The sequence below is a fragment of the Vidua macroura genome, chromosome 4 (assembly GCF_024509145.1).
Source record: "Vidua macroura isolate BioBank_ID:100142 chromosome 4, ASM2450914v1, whole genome shotgun sequence".
Lineage (NCBI taxonomy): Eukaryota > Metazoa > Chordata > Aves > Passeriformes > Viduidae > Vidua > Vidua macroura.
The window spans coordinates 20,138,698-20,165,567 of record NC_071574.1 but is presented as its reverse complement, the minus strand read 5'-3'; the positions used below and the strand labels follow the sequence as shown (position 1 = coordinate 20,165,567).

Here is a 26,870-nt window from a genome sequence, read left to right as displayed (position 1 = left end):
ACATGAGGGATTCAAGTTACTGTGGGAAATAACAGTGTGCTACCAAAATATGGAATTGGCCTGATGTGGGAAATAGTGCTATTCACACATCATGAAACACAACCCTGCAGTGTCCCAGCATACCAACCAGGAACACAAAGCAGAGGCAGCACTGCCAGACACGTAACTGAGTGACTTCACTGTGTAAGCAGGAGATGTGTGCTATTCTCAGCACCAGAGCAGACAGACGGTTTACGAGACAAGTTAGCAAATTATGCAATAACACCAGATTTTGGTTCATAGTAATGGTGGGGAAGCTTAGATGTTGAATTTGGTTTCTAGCCCTTGGCAGGCACACATCCTCTTTAACTGTTAGCTATGTTAGCTGTGTGTTTCTTTCTCCCCAAGCTTCCCCAAAAATTCCTGCAGCCAGAACATGTCAAGTTTGTTTACATGGCTTCATCAATCCAGCTGCTTTTCACTGAGATTATTTAGAAATCAATGATCAGAGCAGGTCAGCTGGCAAATTGGAGAAGGCAATACAGTTCTAGCAGCTAGACAAGGCCAGGCAGGTGGGGCTGTGGCAGAAGTTCCAACTTCTTGTGTTGATATGCTGGAGGCTGGCAGGGAGTGTGCCTGTAGTCTGCTATGTGTTCCAAGGTGTAAAGAGAAAGGAAGTGCCCAAGGGTTGAAATAAAGAACTGCCAGGTCTCATGGCTGGGAAGGTGTGTGTGACTGATGTACTTCATGAGGTAGCCCAACAAACTCCTTTAAGAGAACAGTCCCCAGATAAAGTAATTATTTGCTGTAGGGAATCCTCCTTTCCTGTCAATGTGTAATTGCTTAGAAGAGTACTGCTGAAGTATGGTACAGTTGGGCCAGTGCTGGCACTGGACATTAAGCACCAAATGAAATGTGTTTGTAACTAGGCAGAAGCCTGATCTTCATGCTCGAGCCTTGGCTTGAAAGATGTCTGCATCTCTGATTTTATCTGGGAAATTAATGAACTGTGGAAATTAATTCTCTTGTAATCCCATTTTGTTCAAGAATGCCCTAGTTTTCTATCCTGTCACACTTCTGTACATATTTACCTAATTGCATTGAATATCTGTGCTGCTGTTTGCTTCTGTTACTTTTTTGTCAGTCATCTACTGCTGCTGCTGAAGGAGGAGTAGGTAGAGTTTGTTATTTTCTTCCCAGCTTCAGGCTGGCAGGTTGTTGGGCAGGATGGGATGGAGAGAAGGCTCTGGACCAGGAGAAGAGCAGAGAGAGGTATCTAGCAAACCTACCATGCTTGGGGGATACCTGTCTGTGCAACAGGCACAAACCTTGATTCCCTGGCATCAATGTAGAGCTCTGATATATCAGGAATGAGTAGTTTTAAACATGCTTTTGGCAGCCTTGTGCCACTTCCATGTAATTTAAGCCCACAATGAAGTATTACCTGGTGTTACTTCAGTGCAAGGCTATTATTAGGAGTTTTCACCTTTTTCAGCAGGAGGACTCTGGCATCTGACCTAGATTACAAAGTGTTTTGCAAACACACTGCTATTCTTGTTGGGGGGTTTTGTATCACAAGGTACCAACAGTTCTAAAATAAATCTTATCATTAATTATGTGTAATTACCAGATAAGTTTTAGTGAAACTACTGTATGTGCTCAACTATGATATGATTTTTGTTAGAAAAGAATAAAGGTTGTTTTTGGCAGTGATAATCATTTGCTGTTTCATGAAAACACCTATGGTTTGTTCCCTTTCCATGCTCAAATACCATGATATGGGTGGATTAGAAGAGGATGAAGGGCTATATAGAACAGTAAATACAGAACTCCACTTTTAGCAGCTTTAAAAGTGTAGCAGTGAAGAAATAACCACACACACTAAGCCCCTAAGGCTCCCTCCAGCAAGGATTGCAATCTTCAATAAATTTTCCATCTGTTTAATTTGACACTAGAGCCTTCAGGGAGAAATGAAGAGACTTCTGGTTGATTGGTGATTTTTAATACTATTTAAAATGCCTTTTAATATGTGTCTTCATACAGTTGTCCTTAAAATGAAGATCCACATATTAAGTAGCAACTGCAGTTGTGACTATGTCTTCTATAATGACTTACCATTTTTTGAAAATACTGAAAGTCATGTTATGCCTCCTTACAGGTATGATATTCCTCATTGCAGGAATTTTTTGAAGGTGCTGCTGTCATCTGAAATATGCAATACATCAGTTGGAGTCAAAACTTTGCAGAGCATAAAATCTGTATCACCTTCTGTTCACAAGAGTTATCTTAAGAAAATGTTGTAAGTTATGTTCTTTTTTTCTGAACAAAATAGGTGGATTAACTCTATGTGCCTGCAGTCCCCACTAGCACATAAGGCATGTGTTGTTTTGAAAATTGCCTCATTATTATAGCTGTATGCCAAGGGCAAACTGCTAATTATGCAGTAGCAGAAAAGCATACCTGTAATGCAGCTCTTGAGTAAATCCAAAAACAGTGGAGAAGGAGAGAGAAAAAGGAAGGGGCAGGAGAGACTGGTCCTCTTAAAAATTATTAAAGTCTTTAGGCAGTATGCAGCCTGTAACTTACTTCTGTCAGTCTCATCTCATTTTTGCAAGAGTTCCCGTGCAGACCTTCAGGGCAGCCAAACCTCCAGAGGCTGGGAACCACACACATCCTTTGTCTTTACCTGGTTGAGAGCCACAAGACACACACTGCAGACTCAGGAGCTGGGGAAGGCAACAACTTGTGGACTGGAGAGTGGGCTGGAGGTAATGGGCCACCCTGAGGCCTTACCAGACCTTCAGTGAGAGGAGTCTGGAGTGGGCCTGCAGCTCTGTGAAGCTGAGAGTCCTTCTTTGGGTCCCTCTTTCTTTCTCTGTCTAGAAGGTCTGGTCTTTGAGTAACAAAGTCTGCTCAAAGCTCCGGTTCATACATAACTGCAGTAGGAATTGGCCTGATTTTGAATATGTTTAGAGGTACTAAAACTTCAAATAACTGCTTCAAATAATAGATTCAAATGGCTTTTACTTCAGGGTTAGATATATTAAGATTTACATGGATATAAAGGTAGGAGGGCCTCTTGCAAGCAATTCTCTTGCCTTTTGTGCTAAACTTTGTATACAAGTAAAGAGAAGAGAGAGCCTTCGGGGAGGAGGGAAAATGCTTCCTGCACTCCAAATATGAAGGGGATTGAGGATGGTGAGCATAAATGTCTTTCCTGATACTGACCAGGGGTGCAAGCTGTCTGCAGACTTTGGTTGACACTATGCTGGATCTTTTGTCCAGGAAAGGTCACTGAAATATGCTTTGCTGTTGTACGTGTCTGTTCTAGCACTTGCTGGAGCTGCATCTCTTTGCACTCCTGGGACTGTTTTGAAGAGGGATCCCTCAGTGGGAGAGCTTCCTGCTGTTTGTGTTGCTGTTGGGCTCTGTGCATGTAAATATCAAAGAAGTGAGCTGAGTACTCATCCTTGCCTAGTAATGGTTGGGTGCTGGGGAATGGGTGCCACGTATGGCAGACAGACTTTATGAAAAACACTGTGCAGGTCCTCAGAGCCACAGCAGTTGTTCAGTAAGCCAGCCTTCTGTATTTTGTAGCTATGTCTTTGTGTGCCAGAGATCACAAATTCCTGTTTGTGACTGCCATGACAGCTGCAATAAGATTTGCCAGCAGAGATAATGCTGTGCTGGCTTTCCAACACGTGCGTGTTCTCAAAGAGAAGGTTTGTTTACATCAACCTTTTGTTCACAAAAATCCTTATATCTGGCCTGTGTCCTGAAAGTAAAGGAGCCACATGCCTAGTAGCTTGGTAGCATCCCTAAAATAAAGGGTTGGTTAATGTACCCTGCTGTGCCTTCTTCTTAATGACACTGTGTATTTTCACTGCTAGTTATTGAAGTATGCAAACATACATATATTTGTACACTGAGAAGTTTGTGCTTACTGTAAACACTTTCCCTGTTTATTTGCTTTCCTCTTTGCAGCTGAGGTTTAAAACCAAGGCAAGCCAAAACTTATCGTTAGTCTCTGGCATGTGATAAGAATTGGCCTGTTCTTGCCAGAACAAATCAAACAGGGGGGCTAGTGTTGTTTGCTTAGCTGACTATTTTTGTTTAGGTTTGGGGTTTTTTCATTTTTGAAGTCTGTCATGCCAGTACATTCAGTCCCCATCAAAAGTAATAATTTGCCTTACCACTGAGGAGCCTTGCTGCCAGGTTTACATAAGGGATTGCAGCCAGGCAGCAGGCAGGGCTGCCCTCCAACAGCCATGGATTCTTCAAGAAACGATTCCAGAAAGGGGTAAAGGTCTGGAACATTGGTAGGGAGGTGGTAAGCACAGTTGCATCATTCAGTGTGCAGCAGCCTCTGGCAGGCCCTGTTCTGAGCCCTCAGAGAGAACATTTTATGTAAAGTGTTGTTACTTTTTGCCACTTTCTCTCTTTAGGTTGCATTGAATTAGTTTTTCCAAGCTGACTCATTTAACTTTGCAAGTACATTTGTCTCCACCCTCCTATGCAATCAATTCCCATCTTTCTTGCATTGTGGGATGCTGGCAGCAGGAACTGCCTTACATAATGAATTGTTAAGAAAAGTGTTTAGTTTTCTGAAAACACAACCACAAAGACTTGTGATTGCTGTGTCTCTCCACAGGTGACTGTGAATGGAAAATCAGGGTGTGGTCGGAGCTCTTCCTGGGTTCTTCTCCCCTGTCTATAGTCCAGATGTAATAACAGTTGCAGACCCATGTAATTATGTAGATTTTTTCCATGCAAGTCACCTGGGTGGATTTCAGTGTACTTTTCCAAGCATTTGACCTTTCTTTTCCACTCTGCACAGGTTACTCCTTTAAATTAGGCTTTGTCCATCACACTATTCTAACTTTCCTTTATAATTCTACCCATTTTATCTTTGTCTGTCTTTGCAAGATTTACATGGTGACAAATTATGGCTTGTGGGATGGAGAATATTTTGAATCTTATGGCCTGACCTGTGCCACAGAAGTGGAAGTTCATCTTGTAAGCAAGAAGAATCATACGTGAAACAAATATCCGGTGACTATTTGAGGTAGAAGGCACATATGCACTTTTATTGTCATATTGTGCATATGGAAACAAAAGTTCTTCATTTGGTCCATAAGCCAAGTATATTAGCTTTTCCCATTTCCTGGGGCAACATCCAGCAGCCTTAGAAATCAGAAAGGGACTACAGTAAATTCACAGTAATTGAGTAACAAAGCTGGAAAAAAAATCACTTGTTTTCTGTACCTCAGGCATTGCTCTCTCAGCTAGAAGGATTCTTTATTTTGTTATCTGCTTTTGCTACGAGGAGGAAGTGCCTACATCTCATGAAGCTGATGGCTTTCTGATACCAACTGGATCACATAATAGATTTGCTAAGGAAATAAAGGACAAATGTCTGTATGATTTTTAAGTAATTGTTAAACAAAAGGATACATGACATGTTATTGGGAATGCACAGTGAATAATAAGGAGTTTAGGCTAACCTTGGAAATTTTTGTGCTTTTAATATTCATGTGTATATAAACCAAAATACCCATCACTAACCCATGTTTCAAGCAAGTAGGGAAGAAGCAAAGCCTCTGCACTGTGATTTGACTTATTTTTACTTCAATAAGTAGTTCCCTCTCCTGTAACTTCCTTAGGCTGTCTGCTGAAGTGCCTGGTCCATTGTTCAGATGGGGAGGTTCAGCACAGCGTGCTTCTTTTCTGTTAGCTTTGCAGAGCCAGCAGTTTTTGACCACCTGAGGCTGTGAGGTATTCCTTCCCCTGTGGCTCTTCAGAGGGGACCTGGGCCTGTGTCCTGCAGGCAGTCCCCACAGGAAGATCAGCAGGCAGAGGTCACAGGGTTCTCAGTCAGGTTTGTTTGCTGCTGCAATTTCCCAGTTCAGCTGGGAGAACTGAGTGTTTGGACGTTGTGTTCAGCACGTTGCAGCGTAGGCTGCTGGATTCAGCTGTGGCTTCCTATGACACACATGTATATTTTTATTCAAAGTGGTCAGCTGGCTGTCTAATAAGAAGAGGCTGAGCATGGCACGGCAAGAGTTGTCACTCACTGCTGCTGTCACTTTGCTTGCATTGGTTTGGCTCCGAGCTGTTTCAGTGTTATAAAATCCTTCTCTTTCATAGTCAGTGGCCATGAGAGATTTCCTCTCATCTGTTGTGAGGAGTATGATCTCAAGCTGACTGCTTATCTACAAATTGCACTTCTTACATTGGCTCAGTGCCTTCCTCCTGGCTGGAGAGGGTTGCAGTTAAGTGTGAAGATAGTTCTGTTCCTGTACCAAAGCTTTTCTTTTCATTATGCACCTGCTGAAATAGTGTTTGTGCTAGGGATGCCTGCAAAGAGAGGCCACTAGGTAGTTGCAAAGAAAAACCAAAAACTGCTTGGTTGTTAGTGACTTCTAGTTGTTAAGGCTTTGACAGGACTCCTGGAAACAAAAGATTCCACCACCAATTCCTCAGGTCCTTTCACAGTCTCAAGCTCTATGCATTCAGAAAGTTCGAGTCACATAGGGAGGGATTAATATCTAATAAAATAACAATTTTATTGTTCTGCATTATGGTTAGGAACTATCTAGCCACTGTAAAATGATTGGGAGCACTATGAACACTACAACATAATTTATAAAATGTATAGATGTTTCCTTCAAAAAATCCCACCCTGAAACTTCAGAAAGTGTCAAATTGAAAAAAAAAAAAAATCAAGTGACCACTGTTCTAACTGAGCTATTGAGCATCACAGAAAAAAAGTTTCCTCTAAAATCTTGTTAGCTTTTGCTGGATGTATGCTCCTTTAGTAGAAAAATATCTTCTTTTCCCAAGACTCTGAGAGGTGGTTGGGAAGTTGAAAACTTACAGACCTTACCCACGTTGTTCCGAATGTTCCTGATAATGAACTTGTATGCTGAACTTGTTTTCCTGCAGTATCCACTTATGCCAGTCCTGACAGGAATGTCCTGCAGTGGGACAGAAGGGTGTTTGCACGGCCTGGACATGAGCAGAGCGACTAGGCTCAAAGCTGATGTTGCAAATGAGGGGCACAGTAGTGAGCTGTGCTGATTAAGCCCAGTATCTCTGTATCTGGCTGTGCATAAACAACCATTTGTTGTTTCTTGCTGTACACACAGCTGGGCACAGGAAGAAGCTCCAAGGCTGACCTGAGAGGACTGTGTTCTGCTCAAATGCAGTCATTTTTAATGGATCTGGTCAGAACTGCCTTTTAGCAGGCTCTCCCTTGCTTCTGTAGCAGATGCATCTTGCAGCTCTAGGCAGAGAGCTGGAGTTATTCTCACCCAGCTCACTCTTGTTTTAGTACTTCCCAGACAGAGTCCATCTCTCCTGCCGAGTCATCTTTTTCCCACCAGCTCTCCCAGGAGCCAGGCTGGCCACTGGGGCACTGGTGCAAAGGGAGGACTTCTTTCAGTCACTTTGTCAGCTGGAGAAGAGGAGCTATTCCTGGAGGTTTTTTTCTGGAGGGTGACTCTGCCAGACTGCCTCCTTTGCCAACCTGGACAGCAGTTTATCTTTCAGTGGAGTAAAAAGCCACGTGTGACAAACATGAACAGTGTGGCTTGTTCCTCTGCTTTCCTCAGCCCCTTCCCATATCCTTGTTTCTTGTGAGAACTACAAGCATGTCACTTGAAGGTGCTTTAGGAAACAGGGAACATGAAGGGTGCAGAGGTAGGGACTTCAAAGGATAGTAATTTTGTAGAGGATTGGAAGGATGTTTTTGGAACATGGGAAAGTGTAAAAATAGTGACATTTTTGGTAGGCAATATAAATCATGGAGGGAGCACCAGGGACTCACTTAAATTTTTTAAAACCTTTTTGCTAATAAATGAATGCTTGTTCTTCATCATTTTCAATGACAATTGGTCTGAAACAGCTGTATTTTAAAAAGCTTTTGTGCAAACAGTTTTATAGAAATAACAATTCAGTGTTTTAAAGAAATAACAATTTAGAAGAGTGGGAGAAATTTCACTGGACACTAAAATTTAGGAGTTTCATTAGATTAGCAGAGCTTTGGAGAAAGCCTGCTTTGAAAATAGCTTGTGCCAGACTGGACTCCTGCTTGTTTGCTTGCTCTCCCAATGCTCTGGCACTTGCACTAACTGGTGCAAATGAAGAACCTAGTGACCTTGTCACTCAGCATGCTTTACCCTGTTCCCACAGCAGATTAGCCAGCACAACCATTCATCACTTGTTGCTTTCCCAGGAAACTCTTTAGGAACCTACTCCAAATCCTCCCTCTTCTCCAGGATGGAGGCCAAGAAATAATTTCTGGGTTATCCCATGGGGTGAGAGTCCTTTGGAACAAGTTAAAGCAGCGGACAAGTGGGTGTGGCAGCGCTTGCAAAGGACACTGCTGTTTAATGAAGGGAAGCCACAGCAGCAAATCCAGGTCTCCATGGAGCATGTGGTGTGCTTTGCAATGGGAAATGAACTTCTGTGCTGGATGAGATCAGGAGTGCTGAGAAACTGAAGCTCTGAGAAGCTTTCAGTTTGGTCTATACTTTTCTCTTGTCCCTGCAAGTCTAAAGAACAGTTCTGGAATATGTTTCCTCCTTAACAGATTTTAACTAGCTTAAAAGGTTTATAAGGTAATTTGGCTCCTGAGTTGCAGGAGGGAACAGAAAAGCTATTGTGCAAAACCCAGTATATTCTCCACAGATAGGCCAACAAGGCTTGTATTTCTATGCCAGTACAATTTACAGGGGTAAAATGAAGTCAGCTGAGAGCAACCTGCTCCTCTTTTGGACAAGAGGAGTATCAGTTACAAAAATAAGAAAGAAAACTCTGCAAATTCCATCTAGACTGTTTGTATAAGGCTTGGTGTTCCTAAACAGAGTCAACTGTGATTTGTAAGAACATTAAAAATTCACTATAATTATTGATTAATTACATCAGTAGTTAATTATTCTCACCACTTTAAAATGTCTTAATTTCTAGCCATAATTTGCCAATCTCTGACTTCCAACCATTGAGTCTTCATCAGTTTGTGAGTATTAGGTCAAGTATTAATGTTTCCTGCATGCATCAACAATTTTCTTTGAAAAGCACTAAATGTGTGGGTTTAATTTTTGTGTGCCCTTCATGGGCTGTCTCTTAGCACTCATCAGTTTTTCACAACTTGCTTGGGAATGGGAGTTCTTGAACTGATCAAAGTCTTTTGTAGCAACCAACCCAGCAGGAAATACATACATAATACACCTTTTCAATGCAATACCCATGTTGATATCTCTGAGGATGATGATAATTTCTTCAGCCACAGTCACACTGGGCTTGTAAGCATGATGTTGTACCCCCATCTTGCACACAGCTCCCAGATTTTGAAAGTTTTAATGCTGGCTTGCACGCAACATACAAAAATAACCACCAGTACAATTTTACATTTACTTAGAAATATTTGAAATATCCTTAAGTGAAACAGGGCTGAGTACCAGCTTTGTAAAGTCACTGTTACTATTTCTAAACCTTTCTGAGGATTCCCCTTTCACTAAATTATGTTTTTAACGTATTAGTTGGTCTTTCTTCCTGTTTGTGCCCTTTTGGAGGGGAGCCTTTTTAATTGTCTGTCTACTTTATTTGAACTTGAAGGGCCACAGTTTCCAAGTACAGTTTCTATTTACATGTGACGTGCATTTTATATGTGCACACAAGTCTTCTGGCTTGCAGGAGATTTTCCAGGGTATTTATTATTTATAATGGCAGATGTTCATATGCATAGATACTTTTAAGAGGAAAATGTGTCTATTAATATAAGTACGTGTACATAAATAATGGAATTTTTAATTTTGTATTGGTAGCATTTTGAAAAGTACATTTTGTAACTTTCAGTCCGGCAAGATATTACCTTTGTATTTAGTGTTTCTGCCAGAGAGAAGGTATTGCATAACTTAGTAAACATTGTCAGAATAAATTGATGGTATTGAGTAGCATCTTAAAAGCCCTCAGATTTTGTCAGACCAGGAAAGATTGCCTTTCTTTTCTTTTTTTTTTTTTTTTTAAATTTTTGAATAGTGTCTGATTTGTGTATGTCTGTGCAGTGAAGCAAGGGATAACTGTTTTTCAGGAGGCAGACAAAACCATATCCTCATAAAATCCATTATTTAGATCACATATCTTTTATCCTCTGGTGCTGCTCACAGATCCTCTTCTCTTGTTGCTTTATATGCTGAGAAAATTACTTGCTGTGCAGCAAAGTATGAAAAGGAAAGAAAGAGGAGAAAGCACTTCTGTAATGATGATTGACAGGAGACTTCCTTCCCAAACGTGCACTTGTTCTTTAAACTTTAATGGAGAGAAGTGATTATTCATATTTAGTTCCAGCCAGTGTTTTTCTTCCTTTGTTGAAACTCAGTAAGAAATTTACAAATCAAATAGTTTGAACACAGGTGTTGCCTTGGTGTAGGTGCTGAAGTGTGGCGGTATGTGTTGGTATTTCAAGGGACTATCATTTTCATTGTTAGTTGCTGTCTATTTTCCTGAAGTGTTCTCAATACACCAGGGAGTACACAGTCAGTGAAGAGGATGCTGTGCCTGTCCTGAGAGAGGATTTTTCCTCATCCTCTGTTTCTATAGTTGGTGGTACCATAAAGGGCTTCTGTGGTGCATTGTTGGTGACAACAGATGAGTTTGGCCTTTCTGAGTAATATAAATGCAAGAACTATATGAACTTGCAGGAGAGGTTTTGTCTTCTTTGTTTAACATGGGAGAACAAATTCAACAAGTACAAGCAAATCCAAACTAAAATGTTCTATAATCCCAGGTTTTATGTGTGCTAGCCCAGCCTGAGTTATGCAAGTTAAAAAAAAGTATAAGAGGGCAAGGGGAGGGTAAGAATTCCTGCCTCTTGACAAATAGCAAGTTGGTTTTACTGTCAACATCTGTGTGAAGGAAGTGGAATTGTTTGGAGATAAGACTGCAGCTTTCTGGCAGTTTTTGTCTGCCTGCTTTGTGCCACAAATAAATCACTTGTGGTCCCTACACATGAACAGGGGAGGTGAAGAATTAAGATTTGTGTTCTTGTTTAGCAGCTGAGAGATTCAAAAGGCCGTTTGAGACAGTGTGAACTAAAACTAAGGTGACATGCATCCTGTACTACCACTCTTATCAATGGTTGGCCACAGTCCTCAAAAGGAGTTTTAAAAATTTCACTCTGATATTTTTCCATGTTAAAATCTTCTGTTGCAGTGTCTGCAGCTGCTCTCAGAGTAGATAAAACTTTGGGAAACCAGCAATGCTAACAACCAGATAGCATTTTTTCAGCTTTGGTCACCTTTCTTCCAATAGTTGCTGAAGTTGTGTGCCAGTAGGTGCAGGGACACATGAGCTCCTTTTCCTCTTCTTAGTTGTGATGGTTTTGGCAATGTTGAAAGAGACATAGGAGGATGCAAAGGAGAAAGCTGATACCCATTGAGGGGACTGCAAAAGAAGAGAACAGAAACAAAATGTGGATCTGAAGGTGTTGAGGGCACAAGGAGTCCTGCAACTTTACTGTTGGCATCTGGTTAATTTTAGCATGATGCCACAAGCTAACCTTCTTCACTGATGCTAACCCATAAATTAATCTTTCTGGTTATTACAGCATCTCTTTTTGTTAGTGAATTCTTTGTCAAGGAGCTTAGTACTTTTAAACTTATTTATACAAGCAAGTCCCATGGAAGTTATGACAGAATAGCTATAAATTCATAGTACAGCAGCTATTTTAGTTATTCCACTTCTGTTTATTCAGCAAGCTGCTCTGGAGAACCCTGACTCCTTGCCCATGTAGATGGGTCCTTAGTTAAATGTGGAAAATTAAGGTTTTTTAATGGCATCCCAATGGTAACACTCAGTTTATTGAAGTGTAATAAACTATGAATAATTGTGTGTGTATAAAAAAAAGACTGGCCAGGAGAAGCCCATTTGATTTATGGTCAAACTGTGAAATGTTACAAGATGCTTTTGTTTTATACTGAAGTAGTTTTATGTATCAGAGTAAAATCTTTCTCTAATAGTTTTAGTTGCTTATAAGCACATATGGAACATCTAATTTAACAGGAAGTCAACAAGATACTCATTTGATTGAGATGGATAAGATCAGCCCAGATCCATGATGGCAGAGTGCTTTATCAGCATTGCTGACTTTCCTAAAAAGGGGCCCTGTGCTGTGCCTGGCATGACTGTCACAGCAGAACAGGCTTGTGCTGAGGCAATGGGCAGAAGCATTACTAATGCACTTCTTCCAGTCAGCCAGCTGACAGGAGCAGATATTAAACAGCTCAGGGTACTGAAGCGAAGCCATGGCTCAATTGACCCCCGTGTCTCTCTCCATGCTGCTGCCTTCTGAGGCTGCAAGTGCCCACCGCTCTTGATTTCGACAGAAAATGCCCCTGCCTCCTGCTGGCAAAGGTCAAGATCTGTTGGGCATCCCTGTGAAATGTTTGATACCGTCTGCTAACCTGGGAGTGTTGGCTGCTTCTCCAGAAAGCTGATGTGGCTCATGTTTACTTTGCATGACCTACATCTCTATGGAAGTGTTAAACATACAGGTACTAAGCTCCTGCCACAGCTTTCTCCCAAGCCAGTACTAATCCTCACTGGGGTTGAACGGGGTGGTAATTCCAATATTGACTTGAATTTTTGATGATTGACATGTGCCATTATGTTTGTACCACCTAAAGTGTTGAAAGGACACTCTTAGGCCCCTTTATCAGATTAGGATCATCCCTTTCCCCATCACACAAAGTATGCAGAGTGATAACATTGTTCACAGGCAGGGCAGCAGCAGAAATGTTTCTTTCCCATGCTGGGGAAAATTCCTCAGGGCTTCTGGGCAGAGGAGCTGCAAAGGTGAAAAGTAAAACCCTGGGTATGCTCATTTAGTAGCCATTAAACGTTTCAGTGCAAGACCTTAGTGATTTTATGCTGTTCATTTTTCAAGGCTGCTGTGTCCTGGTAAGTATCACACCCTTTGTGTGCGGTGCTTTTGCTACCGCTCTTCCCAGCCCCATAATTTACCCAGTGAAATGGTGTGATTTGTTATTTCACAGCAGTATTTGGTCAGCAGCCACAGATGTAGAAGCAGAAGTGCTTGAGAATAGCCCACTGGGAACATGAGTTCGGCTCAGCAGTTGAAATGTGAAGGGAAGACGAGCTCTCTTTGCAGTGGGTCGGAACTGGGTGGCCAGCTACGGCACAAACCTTTCAAACTGCCCTAGTGTGTACCGCAACACGAAGCGATCAAGTTTAGAGGTTTTGCCAGCCCTGCTAGACACTGATCCATGGTAAATGTGTGTGAGGGCAGAGCCAGAGCAGCCCCGCCAGAATGTCATGGAGCTTTGCGGGGCTTTGGGTGCCCAGGGCACCTCGCCTGCCCTTCCCGGAGCAGAGCACCCCTGCGGCCGGGGAGGGAGCTCGGGAGAGACTACATTGCACCCTGGGCGAGTTTAGGGAGAAGGGCGTTGGGTTACTGAAAGGGATACAGAAGACCTTGTAGGGTCTTTCTCTTGAAAAGAGCCATTAGCCCTGAGCTTGTGGCATCTTTTGCAGGCCCAGAACCAACTGGACATCGGAAGACGCTTTTGGTTAACTAACTGTGCCTGCCGAGCCCGGTGGGGCGAGCAGGGACAAGGGCCGCGGCTGGGGTGTCGCAGGTGGGGAGCCGGGCCGGGGCTCTCGGCGCTGGGGCGGGCCGTCGTCAGCCGCCAACCCGGGCCCGGCGGCCCCTTCGCCCCTCCCCGGGGCCGGGCGCTCCCCGCGGCGAGGCGCTGGCGGCGCTGCGGGCGCGGCGAGAGGCGCAGCGGGCAGCCGGGCGGGCAGCGGCTCCATGGCCAGCATGGCGTGCGAGGTGATGCCCCTGCAGAGGTACGTGTCCAGCCCGTACGTGTCCCCCGGGCAAGCCCAGGGCTTGTGCCGGGATGTCCGGCACGGGGGAGCCGGGACTCGGACCCCGCCTGGGAGCGGGAATACCCGGGAGTTGGGATACCCGGCCCCGCGCCGGGGCGGTGCAACAAGTGGGGCTATTAGCGGATCTCTGGGGGTGGTAGATCTCCGGCGTCCTTGGGCGGAGAGGGGGATTCGATGTAGCGCCCCGAAATCCACACAGCGCTCTCCGTGCGGGGTAGGAGCGTCTCTCAGGTGTAGAGGGACCCCGGCCAGCCCAGGGTCTCGGGCGTCTCCGTGCGCCCGGGCAAACCCGAGCCCTCCGGCGGCTGCTGTACTGCGGTACGGGAGCGCGGCCGGGCTGCCCCTGCGCACAGCCCACCTCCGGCTGGCAGCTCACACACCCAGCCTGCCGCAGCATGGGCGAGAGGTTTAGTTTTCGGAGGAAAAGGTCTGGGTGTTTCCAGGATGCCAACGCACACCTCCCTTCAGCACCAGCTGTCAGCGAGTACCTGTGCTGGCATGTGCTCCCGCCACGCTATGGCAGGGACAGCTGCAGTCAAGCTTCTGAAATGGCAGGGCGCAGACCCGCTGCGGGGAGGAGTGTACACAGCCCTTTCATTGGGTCATCAAGTTCTTATTTTTATTTTTACTATTCGTTCAGTTCTCAAAATTAAGCAGTCCCTATCTCCCCTAGTTGTATTTGAATCTTTCTGTAATCTACAAAACAGTAAATAAAAAATTTACTGTGCCATTTCAGCACTGTGGTGGTGCTGTTTCAGAAGAAGCTGCAGAGTTGCTGCTTACTTGAACACAATAAAACAGTAACTGAAATTGCTGCCCAAACTGTTGTTGCCTTGATAAAGTGCAGGGTCTTCTGCAGGTAGATGTGGAGAAAGTCTCTTTGGTGCTATTGGAATCATGGGGTTCCATGTTGATGACTGCACAGAAACAGAAATATGGTTTGAATGTCTTAAAGTGGTCATGGTGCATCATTTCTATTTGAAGGACCAGTCTCACATAATATTTTTAACCTTTCAAGGATCTGACTGTCCTATCAGTGGTCGGAACAAGTGGTTGTTATTGTGCTCTTGACTCTTCACCCCAGGGGAGGATAGGTTTCACAGGCTGGCTCTAATTAGACTATTTGTTGTTGCAAGGACTAAGTCTCGATCAGTTAGAGATGCAGTCAGCACTTCAAAAATGAGGCATTTTCTTCAAACTCCATTAAGCTGTAAGCATGGTACAGAATTGGTTTTGAGTTTTTCAGTTAAAATAATTCACACAATTCTGGTTTCTTTCCCATCTCCTTCATCTATTTTTAGGCTGTGTATACTGTTCTTTTTAGCACCTTGGGTTTTTTTGGCAGAGATTGCCAGATCCCTTTACAATGGCATTCTCCAGGTTGCACCTTTATTTTCCTGTTCTTCCCTCCCTCAGGGCAGAGTTTCGCTGGCTTTGAGGAAAGCTGATACCTCCAGTATTGGTTAGTACCAGCATGGATAGTTTGTGGTTGCTGTGGGGTAGACAGGCTGATGTTGCTGTTCCAGCTGAGGGCATGGTTCCTGTTACTAGATTTAATCAGAGTAGTTGCACCCTTCAGGTTCTGTGATTTAGGACACTTGCCAAGCTGAAAGAATCTGTCTTTCCCTCCCAATAAAGGGAATGAGCTGCCTGCAGTAATCACACTTGGTTCCCTTCCTGGGTGAGGGAACTTGCTCCTGCCCATCTCCTGCAGGTGCTCTGCTCCATACTCTCTTTGGGGCCACAAGGCTGGCCATGCTGTACCGGCCATGGAAACCCTCCTGTGCTGAAGCAATTCAAATGTGTAGCTGATGTGTAAAACTTGGGAGAGGGAGAAGGGCTCTGTGTCTACCAAGATATGTGTGAGCTGTGAATCTGTCTTCCAGAAAATCATATAAAGTGCTTGCACAGAGCCATATGGACTATAATGGTGTCATCCTATATATAGGTATCTGTGGAAAGGCATCTGATGGGTATGGTGTCCTGTGGCAAAGAAATGACAATGGGGATATCAGGGTTATATTTCTTTGCATGGGAAGAGGTGGAAGGCCAAATGCATTGAATCCTCACTGCAGGAGGTACTATTGCCCAAGCACTGTAGAAGGCACCGGTGAATGTCACATGGATTGCATCACTGATTTTCCAACAACTTACCCACCAGTAATTGTCTCTTCCATTGCTGTTAGGCTACCATCTTTTCAGAATAGCATTAGCTTACTTTGATATCCCAGCTTCCTAGTTAGAGCATCACTAATGCTGTTAATGCATGTTTTAATTCATGTATTCTAGCTCAGTATATTGCAGATTTAACAACAGCTGCGCAAAGCTGAAGCCTGTGGCTGCCTTTGTCAATAATATCTACCAGTTTCTATAGGAGATAAGAAAGGCAGCTACACATTTGGGCCTTGTTTGTGATCGATGGCCCCTGTTGCTTAACAAGTCAAGGTAGTGGAAGAGTGAAGCCATCACAAATATTTTTAGCAAGTGCATCTGAAAGCAGTAGGGAATGTGACTGATCTGTTTCTAACCTGTACAGCAGCAGTTGTCTGCATGGGCAGTCTCACCTGCAGTTACCAGGATTCTTTGATTTACCTTACTGGTTGGTTTGTTTGGGATCTTTCACAAATACCCAGCAGTTTAGCCCAAGAACATGCTGTATTTCACCACCTTTTTTTTTTTTTTTGTTTGTTTGTTTGTTTTGGGAGCAGTGGTTGCTGTCTTCTCTTTATCACATTTATGAACATTTTTGTGTGTAAAGTTGTACTGTAAATAAGTCTGATCTTTTGGACTTTCTTATCACTTTCTATCCAAGGTACTGGGAGTGCTTGACAAGCCCTAATGAAGTATATTCTGGAATATGGATGTGAAATATGCTCTCTGAGGGTGAAGAGAACTTGAATCTAGTTTTTTCTTCGTTTGCTTTCGGTTTGGGTGGGTTTTTTCTTCTGGTGGAAGAATGAAGAAAAATTTAAACCTGTGGCTCTCATCTTCCTCAAGTCATAGCTTGTTAGAAAATGCTATGTGAATTTTTTGTCTTCCAAGCTCAGATTTGACCCATAGCTGGGTACCCTGTCTTTTCACAGCTGTGACGTGGTGAGTGTAGGAGCCTGTGGAAGCTGTTCCTCAGTACCACTGGGGGTGGAAGGCTCTGACTAAAAGAGGAAATTGGTGTGGAAATTTTCTTTGGTGTTTGTCTCTGAGGTGTCCACCTGATTAAGCAAAAAAATATTATTTGCCTAAAAACTGGCCTCTTATATACCTTTATTTGAAGTGTGCAAGCTTTTAACAAACAATCCTGAAACTGAAATCACTGGTTACCTAGTAACAATTCTTTGCCATTATAATGCAACAGGTATGTGTGTGTTATGCAACTTCACTGTTAAATTCTGAGAAGAGGTGAGACTTTGGCTCGTACATTCATTCTGCCTCTTTCTGAGCTATTTTCTGGTTTTATCCTAGTGAAGACTCTTGCCAAACCACAAGTAAAAGAAAAGACAGTGCCCCATCTTTCATAATAAGACCCAACTAGCTTAAGAAGTAAAACAACAAAAGTGAGCTGTTTAACATTGACGTCATTTTAAAAATGATAAACATATTTGCAATCTAGGAAAATAGTAAGCAGAAAATAATTACACAAAATTATGCTGTCAGGGGCTCCAGGATATTCAGGTATGTTAATATAAATGGAAAATCTGCCTCTTGCTCACAGCGGCACTTAATCAGCAAGAAGTTCTGCTCACTTCAGCTTGCCATGGGATAGCCTATACTTCCTTGATCTCTAATGTTGCTTTGAAGTAGGAGGAGGTGTGCAAAAAGCCTTCAGTATACGTTTTTTCCTATTCAGATAAAATGCTTCAGTCTCAGTTCCTCCTCACATACAGCCTGTGCAGTTATGCCTCTAGATAGATGCCTGTGCAGTGTAATTTATTTGAGAGGTCTTTAGGAAAAACATGCTGAAGAAACATCTTTGAGGAAGATGATGGGATCCTTTGGAGTTCAATATTTAAACCAGTTCACACACACCCAAGTAACTGGAGATATTTTGCATAGTATGATATTTTTGCAGAATATATGAGTTCAGAGTAAAGAAGGTGGGTTGTCAGCCTTGGATTTTGACATGTGGCTCATTTGCTGAGTAGCTTACTTAAGTTTCAGTGGTATGCATGGTTAGGTATAAGCACAACTATTGTGAAGACTGGAGATAAATATCTGAAACAACACATTATTAAAGTTACTCTTCCGGGAAAATGGAAATGTTGGCATGGAAATAACTCTCCCAGGAAAATAGCTGTTGAGCATTTGTTTTTTAAAAACGGCATATATGGCATTCCCTCCTCCCCCTCTGTTTAATATAGAGCAAGGGTGGCATTGCTCCAGGATTGAGGGTAGGTCGTGTCTTAGATGATGACCATTATATCACTGCAGTGTTATGATTAAACTTATGGTTAATCTTGCATCAAGAATGGTATTATTCTTTCTTCTTTTGCATAATGCATCTCAATATTTATTTGAAGGAGGTTTATTTTGAAGGATTTATTTGAAGGCAAAAGCTTGTGTTGCCTGCTATTTCTCATTTGCAAAAACATTGCCTTTTACCCACTGCTGTGAAGCACAAGCTCTGAGTAAATAGCTCTATTGAAGAAAATAAGCATGCAATAAATTTTCATGAGCTATTTCAATCTTGCAATTTTTTGCAACATTGAAATAACTTTTATGGGGTAATGACTTGGGTGGGTGAAGAAGTGCTGAAAAATTTGTGAATAAGATGAGACCTTCAGCAAAAAGCACTACTGTGGCCTCAAAATCAATGTTTCCTTGAAGCTGTTTTTAGTGATGTTGGTGTTGAATGTCATAATAAGTAAATAAACAATATTAAAATTCTCAGTAGTTGCAAAAATTGTATGTCTTTTAATCCAAGGAGGCATAGGTGTTCTGAATGATGAGAAGAAAACAAGAGGGAGATAAGTTTGAAGCCTTAAGAAGTCACCCAAACATAGCCTTCCTTCTCCTCCCTCCAAAACCTGCATAATTTTTGATATCATTAGTAATTTGATGTCACTGAATTTTTCATTGGCTTTTTGTTTGATTGCATTAAAAATAGAAGCAGCTATTGCTTTGCATTAAAAAAAGTATTCTCACTAAAAACCAACTACATTTCTTTTGAAGTTGAGAATTTCTGTGGTAGAATAGAATAGCCATTCCCTTATCTAACATTTGAGGTCAGAACAAACAGAGCCTCTGGCAAGGCAATAGGAAAACATGACCTTGTCTGAGCAGCAAGACCCTGCCAGTGTCTAGGCCCTTCATCTCTGGTGCAAAATGTTGACCCGTGAGTCAAAGTACATTTTCATAATCATAGAAAAAAAAATTCCAACCAAAAAACCCCAAAGCCAAAATCTGGAATTTTTTTTTTTAATTTCATCGACTAAATGTCCCATTTAAGTTTTGAAAAGAGATGTGGAGTAGGAAAGCAGCAGTAGCTTTGTAATGGAGGTTCCAGTGCCAGGAAGCTAAGACAGAAGAACTGCTTCTGATTAAGTGCAAATGAAACAAGGAGGAAGGACCCTGAGCCACTCTGACCTGCAGTGGGAGCTCAGTCCAGTGAGGAGAGGGCTGAGACAGAGGTATTCCTTATGCACCTAAATAAATTGGGAACTTTCCATCTAAATGGAAACAACAGGCTCAGCAGCACCCTTATTCTGCCTGAAGGGCAAGATGATTTAAAGGTTGGACTTGTTCTGAGAGGTCTTTTTCACTCTCAATGATTCTATGGTTCTTTGAGATGTCAGAAAAAAAAAAAAAAACCAAAAAAACCATGATTACCTGTTTAAGAATGTGAGGAGTGAATGTAACATTGCCTGTAACATTCCTGTCACAAAAGAGGGAGGCAAAAGATAACTCTCCTTCTATAATGGAAATTCATCATTTTGCAGTAAGACTTCACCCAGGCTTTCATATTTCCTTCTTCAAAACCAGAAAGGATGTGCCTGAAAATCCCAAGATGTGCTAAACTAACTGGTGGGCTAAACTGGTGTTTCTTCCAGTCTGACAAACCTTTTAGTAGCTCAGTGGTGGTCACAAACATACATAATATTAATTTTTTACCTGTGAAATAGATAGAACAAGTTTGGTTTGCTGTGGGTTTTTATGTTTGTTTTGGGTTGGTTTTTTTTTTTATTTTGGCTAGTATTTGTTTTGGTTTTTAGTACAAAGTTGTCAGGTTATCTCCCAAGTATTTCATGGAAGTGATTAATTTCTGTTTAATCCCTGGATTTAGGGGAGCTATTTATATGCTTGAGAAAAAAGAGACTGCTGTATTTTGCCCTCACCTGCTTGGCCAGGTAATCCATGATAATTTAATAAATAACTGGAGTTTTTAAAAGTTATTTCATGCCTTCTGGACATAAAGCATACATAATTCTGGACAAAACTCTGAGGATAAAAAAATCCCAACCAAACAAAAAACCCCCGAAATTTAATTTACTGCTAAGTCTGTTTGTCTAATTGATAAGTTCTTTGCTGGGCAAGGTAGAAAGTTAGAAGATTTTTATGGTTTTCTCAAAAGTCTGGATTTCATACTAGTTAGCTTGGAGGTCTTCACACCAGATTCAGCTACTGTTCATTTGCTGCACATGTAAAACTATGGACCACTATTGAGGTTTTTCACAGCTACAGTTATTACCAACCATATGAAATCTTGAAACTTGATGATCTAAATGAAACTCATACTTGGTTTCTGACTTCTGTAAGAGCTTCTTTCTCTGCCATTCCCAGCTAATGGGCTTAAAATATTTGTTTCTCTTCAATTTCATTGTATGGGTGGATAAATTTTTGTACAATTAGGAAACTTGCTTGAAATTAAGAAGCATCCAGTTGCATTTGCTGTGGAAGAAAGGGAAGGAAATGGAAGAGGATTCAGAGTCCCTGCTGAATACTACTTTTCCATCTGCTCTGTCAAAACAAATGTTGGGAGCATAAATGTAAAAGATTATTTGGACTTTGTATGATTGTGCTGCTTTAATTTGGAAGTTAATTACAAACCTTGAAATAAGGAGGGGTGTTTATGATGGAAAAGAAAGCATGATTGGTGTGGCTTCAGCAACTGCCACTTGAACATAAAGCAGCGTTAGTGCAACATTTGAAGTTGCACTAATGCACAGAAATCTTGATGGCACTGTAAACTTTCATTTATGTGAGAAAAGATTTTTCATGATTTCTGTCCACTACTTGGATTCGTTTGCATTGAGATTACAAGTACAGCTATTAATACAGTGAGCTGAACATAGCAAAAAACTTCACCAGCAGCTTTGCGAGTTAAAAGTACTTTCTTTACACTTAAAAAAAAATGTATGTTCTGTAAGTGCCAAATAATAGCATGCATGCAGGCTGGGAGACTGCATGCCATCAGGGGAGGGAGCCTTACCTGGCAGAGGTTCCTACCCATGTCTTTGTTGCAGGTTGTCTTCAGGGAAGGCAGTAATGGGTATTTCCATGTTTCCATCAACTTTTTCTAGGCAGTCTCAAAGCTGTAGCAGTTTCTCATGAAGACTCTTGAGGTGCTGCTAGCCTCAGCTGACAAACAGGCACTCTCCACCTGCTGTGCACTGCTGTGTCCTGCCTGGCTGTGGGAGCAGCAGCAGCTCTGGGCACTGCAGCTTGTTCAGGCTACTGAAGACAGGCTTGTAGAAGTGGCAGCAAGGTTTCCTGTAGCAGTTGTGCTCCCAGTCTTCTTGGGGAGCTGCTGAAAGCTGTCCAGTCACTGTTGCCTTTCAGAGGTGATGAAGTTTTGGCAGACCTCACCGATTTCAGAGGCAGTTTCTCTTCCTTCCTGTCTGGTGTTTGGTGTATCCCTCAAATCGGGTTTCCCGCATCATGTGCTTTAAGGTCTTTTCTGTGGAGGTCTATTTGTGAATCTTTCCATATTCTAGTTGGGAGGTTGAATCCCTATGATTATTTCTCTGGAACACTGGCTTGCTTATCTGTCAGCCTGCCTTTTTGACTCCCTTGTATCTTGCCTTCTCCCTTGTGCTTTGCTCCCCTCAATGAATTTGTACATCATATTTGTGCATCTGTTGTAACATTGGCTGGGTTGGAAATAAGCTGTGGTTAAATCTGTCTCTGGCTCTGTACAGTGTGAGGGCAGGGTACTTACCTGGTTACAGGCCCGTTTAAGCTCATCTTGCTGAGGGAGCTTCATGCTGGCTCCAATGGAAACTGCAGAAAGTACCTGAGTACTTGATTTCCTAGTTGCAAATCCTAGAGATGTTCTTTTCCCCTTTATCGAATACTTAGAGCAGCTTTTATAAGCTAATAAATAAAATCCTTTGAAATTCAAGAGATCATGTGTGATGCTGTGTTATCCTTGTGCCAGCACAGGCACAATGAGCTGGATCAGGGTTGCTAAGTCACTTGCCAGGTGGTTATGTTGGGGCCAGGCCAGTTGATGACTAAAACACAACTAAATGTTTTGTCAGGGGACCTTGAAGCCAGCCAATGGCAATCCCTGATCTCAAGCTTACAGGAATGTCATTCAAATAAACTTTCCACAGGAGTGATAAAACTGGGGAATAGGTAGCCTCATGCATACGCCTATGGCCATGGTTGTTTCTTTGGTTACTCAAGATGTCCCTTGGTTTTTTTCCCAAATTTGGCTTTAATAGGCAGATTGTTTCATTCTGGAGCAGCAGACAACAAACTACTCCCTTGGTTTTCCTGGCAAAATGCTTTATTGTTGCTATGGGAATAGCCCTAGCACTGTTGCAGAGTCAGAATGACTCCTGGCTGTCTAGCAGGAGATCTGTTACACCACATTTGTGGACATTGAGAAATGAGTTGGATTGCCAGGATTTAAGGAAAGTAACTTAAAGCTTTCTTCCATGCATCAACCAGAGGACAAAACAGACTTAAGTGTTACCTCTATAACAGGTGCAATTTCACTTTCGTTGTCTCTGCTTTTTAAGAGTGAGTATCTTGAGCTGCAAATACAAGACAGAGCTGCATACTAACTTACAAAATATGTTTTGTTTTTAGCTCCCAAGAAGATGAGCGGCCTATGTCACCCTTCTACGTGAGGTATTTACTCCATTGTTTTCATTTATTTTTCTGTGTGGGATTGACTCATTATTGGAATTGAGTGTGGGGAGGGGTTCAGAAGTGCTGAACAGACTGTAATCAAAGTGAGCATTAATTTTACATTTGTAATTATTGCTCAGTTAGTGGGATGAGTGTTTGTAGATACCATCTCTGTTGTGATTATTTTGTATTTAGAGAGGAGGCCCAGGGTTTAAGGTCTTTATTACAAGATGGACATGGTTTTCCTCTTTTCTTTGGTTTGTTACGTGTCTTAGATGCCTGAGTAACTTATCTGCAGGCACGGGAGAGATTTTTGGTACAGGATTTGAGGAACTGAGAGCATGTGCTGCTCAGAAAGAAACCAGGAAACCAGATGGTGAGTCAGCAGCCCATCCAATTCCCTGCTGCAGCCTAGAAAAGCAGGAGAGTGCCTGGGTACCAGCAAGCCTCACTGGAGGAAATGGTGCTCATGCTGCATTTGAACAAATTGTTTCTTGTTTTGCCAACTGCAGGGCAAAGTCACTGCTTGTAAAAGGGGTCTAATTCTGTTGACATCTGTGAAAGTTTGCTCTGTTTGCTTCAGTAGCAGGCTCAGTTCCAGTGCTTTCATTTATACTTAGTGGAAGAACAGGAGCCAGAGCAATTAACAATGAAGGGCTGCAGAGTAGGAAGGGCCAGATATTATAATTGGGTTCTTTTATCTCTACAGAGTTTAAACAAATAAAAAGAAATCCCAGTGGTGCTTTTTGTGAGAACAGTGATAATTGGAATTCTTACAGTGATATCTGAAATTTCTTAATCTCTGGTGTATATTCCTGTTTATCTCTGTAGCTTGTGTTTTTTCTTAAAGAATTTTTCTAACATGAAGCATAGAAAGAGTGCAGTTAATGCATACTCTGCAGAGATGTCTGTCAGGAAATTGTTCATGGACTAGCCTGGTAGCATGATCCCATCTGCATTTGGGTTGATGCACCATCATTCCCTGCAATTCATTTGTGCAGATGTTTCCCAATCTGTGCCTCAAAAGCTCCAAATTATCAAAGGAGATTCTGCCTTTTCCTTCAGGAGATTATTTTGTAGCTGCATGCATGCATTGCCCTGTCTCAAATTTTCCCTAGTTTAAATCTTCTTCATATTTTTCCATTGAAAATTGATCGCCCCTTTGTTTTTCTTTCTGGCTAAATGTGACCTTCAAACGATTTTAGGGTTTCATTACATTTCCATCTGTCTTACTGCTCAGAACTGTCCTTCCAAGCCCTTTCCTGGATTATAGAAAAATTATCCATGAAGGAGATTCTCTTTGGCTGACCTTGTCAAGATCACCAAGGAGAGATGGGGAGCAAGGAGTGGGCCTGAGAAAACTGATCTCAAAGCAGGACATTTCTGAGAGGAAGGGAGCAAATTTGAACATCTTAAATAGAGATGTAGGCTTTTGATGGGGGAGAACAAAGAATGAGTGTGTCCACTGAAATGAAGGGATGGGTTTCCATGGGAATCTGTCTTGCAAATAGGAAGGGAACAGTCAGGAATAAACACATAGCTGGGAAGTGAGGAAATGGCTGGTAGGAGTAGAGAGGGAGCTGCGCACCTTGATACACAGGCTTATTGCCAAGCCTGTGTCTTTTGTAACATTGCTGGGATACAGTTACTTGTAAATAAAGGGAACAACTTGTAAGTCTTGCTTCTGTTTGTACCACATCAGAAATCCTGAGGTCAGTTGCCAAGTGCAGTTAATTTGGCAGGAGAGCTGGTGCTGGCTGGGCAATTCCTGGTGCTTCAACAACTAAGAACTTGAGTGGGTGGCCGGTTTTTTCTGTGTAACTTTGAAAGTTCAAGTTGTTGCCCTAGAGGCTGTGCACGACGTGTAGGAATTGCATTTCACACCATGGGCAAGGAAGGGAAGATTATCTGCTTTAGCTGTCTGATGGTCAAATCTATTTCTATTACTACCAGCCACACTTACATAGCTTGAAATACTGCTCAAGTAATCCTTCAAGTGAATCATGAATATTTGGGCACAGGGCGGTTACTGCTGTGTTAATGCAGTAATTCCATATAGATAATTATACAACAAGTTAAGTAAGTGGGAACAAGAGCTCTTTAGCTTCCAGACACTGCATAATACTTGGCTCTTGCCAGACAGAAGGAACATTTTGTCCCTCTGTCATGGTTTAACCCCAGCCAGCAACCCGCTGCTTTGCTTACTCCCCCACCAGCAGGATTTGGTAGAAAACTGGAATGGTAAGAGCTGGAAAACTCATGGGTTGAGATAAAGATAGGTTAATAGGAAAGGACTATGCACACAAGCAAAGCAGAACAAGGAATTGATTCAGTGCTTCCCGTGGGCAGGCAGGTGTTCAGCCATCTCCAGAGAGCAGGGCCTCACCACATGTAATGGTTACTTGGGAAGGCAGATGCCATCACTGAAAATGTCCCCTCCCCTTCCTCCTTTTTCCCCCCACTCTATGCACTTAGCATGATGTCACATGGTCTGGAATATCCCTTTGGTTAGTTTAGGTCACCTGGCCTAGGTGTGACTCCTCCCACCTCCCACACACCCCTAAATTCCCTGCCAGTACAAAAACCAGAAAAGGCCTTGGCTGTGTGTAAGTCCTGCTCAGCAGTAACACAAACATCTCTACATTATCAACCCTGTGTTCAGCACAAATCCAAAACACAGCCACATACCAGCCACTGGAAAGAAAATTAACTCTACCCCCGCCAAAACCAGCACACCCTCCATAAATCAGTTTTAGTAGGATCAAATCAGACTTGAGTATTCAGTGCTGTACCATGTCAGCTAACAATGGAGATGTTTTCCTAATTGCTGTTTTTAACAATAAGACAAATGCTGAAGGTCTTAACTTTTAAGTCAGAACTGTCAGAACACCACCAATAAGTATACTATTTCTTAAAATGACACTGATTGGTTGGTTTATTTTCTTTCAATATTGGGAAAGTCAAGACTTTATCACCACTGCTACTTTGTAAGGGAATAAACAGTCTGTAACAGTATGAAAGTAAGCAGTAAATGAGACAAAATGTGACATGGGTTTGTAAAGAGTGGTAACACCAGAACAACCATGTTATTTTTTAAAAGACTTTCTAGAGAGAGGAAGAAAAGGAGTATACTTAATCTGTTTGATGTCAGCAAAACGTTTTATATCATGCCATCTATATGGAAAAAGTGGGCCTGAGTACAAGGACATAAAGATGGGTAGGGAGGAGGTGAGACCTATAGATATTGCTGGTAGGAGAGGAAGGGGGTTGCTGCTAGAGATCCTGAAGTGCCTTGAACTTCTTTTCCTTGATAGCCACTTGAACTTCTTTTCCTTGATAGCATAATAAAGTCAAATCATGTTGATTAATTGAGCTTATAGCAGAAATTTAGGAGGGTGAATGGGTTGGCAGTGTCCTCTGGGAGAAAATATTTGACAGTGAGATATATAGAGTGATATATATGGATATATTTATAAAACATCTCACTGTCATATATATGTTATTTTAATATATATTCATAAAGATAAGCATCAAATTTAAGATAGATACTAAAAGAAATAACAACATAAGTAATAAAGTCATATACCTGAGATTTTATAATGAAAATCTTTGCCCTGAAAGGGGGGTTCCTCACATTTGGAAATGCTGGGGGGAAAAAAAAAAAGATGTGAACATACTTGTTCATGAAGAGTTGAAAGGGAGGTGTGGGATAAAAATACTCAAGTTGAAGTAATCACATGACTGTGGATATATAAAGGAAGTATTTTCAGCACACTTAGAAGTATGGATACCCCTATAGAAGAGACAGGTGAAGCCTTAAACACTTTCAAGACACTCATGTTCCAATAGCTTTAGGTTTGTGAAGATGATTAAAGAAATGGGAAGACTGTTATAAGATGGAGAAAAGA

The 26,870-nt window shown here is 42.1% G+C and overlaps 1 protein-coding gene across 4 annotated transcripts in view; it reads left to right on the top strand.

Moving 5' to 3' along the window:
- FAM13A (family with sequence similarity 13 member A) overlaps positions 1-26,870 on the top strand; it is a 131,486-nt gene that overhangs the window by 52,345 nt on the left and 52,271 nt on the right. For 2 of the 4 annotated variants that reach the window (XM_053974874.1, XM_053974873.1), the window contains exons 7-8: positions 2,138-2,278; positions 22,921-22,962. In XM_053974874.1, coding sequence (XP_053830849.1) covers positions 2,138-2,278; positions 22,921-22,962 — 183 coding nt within the window. Of the gene's footprint in view, positions 1-2,137; positions 2,279-13,798; positions 13,849-22,920; positions 22,963-26,870 lie in introns of those variants that run through there. The other 2 variants (XM_053974875.1, XM_053974872.1) reach the window with 2 other exon arrangements.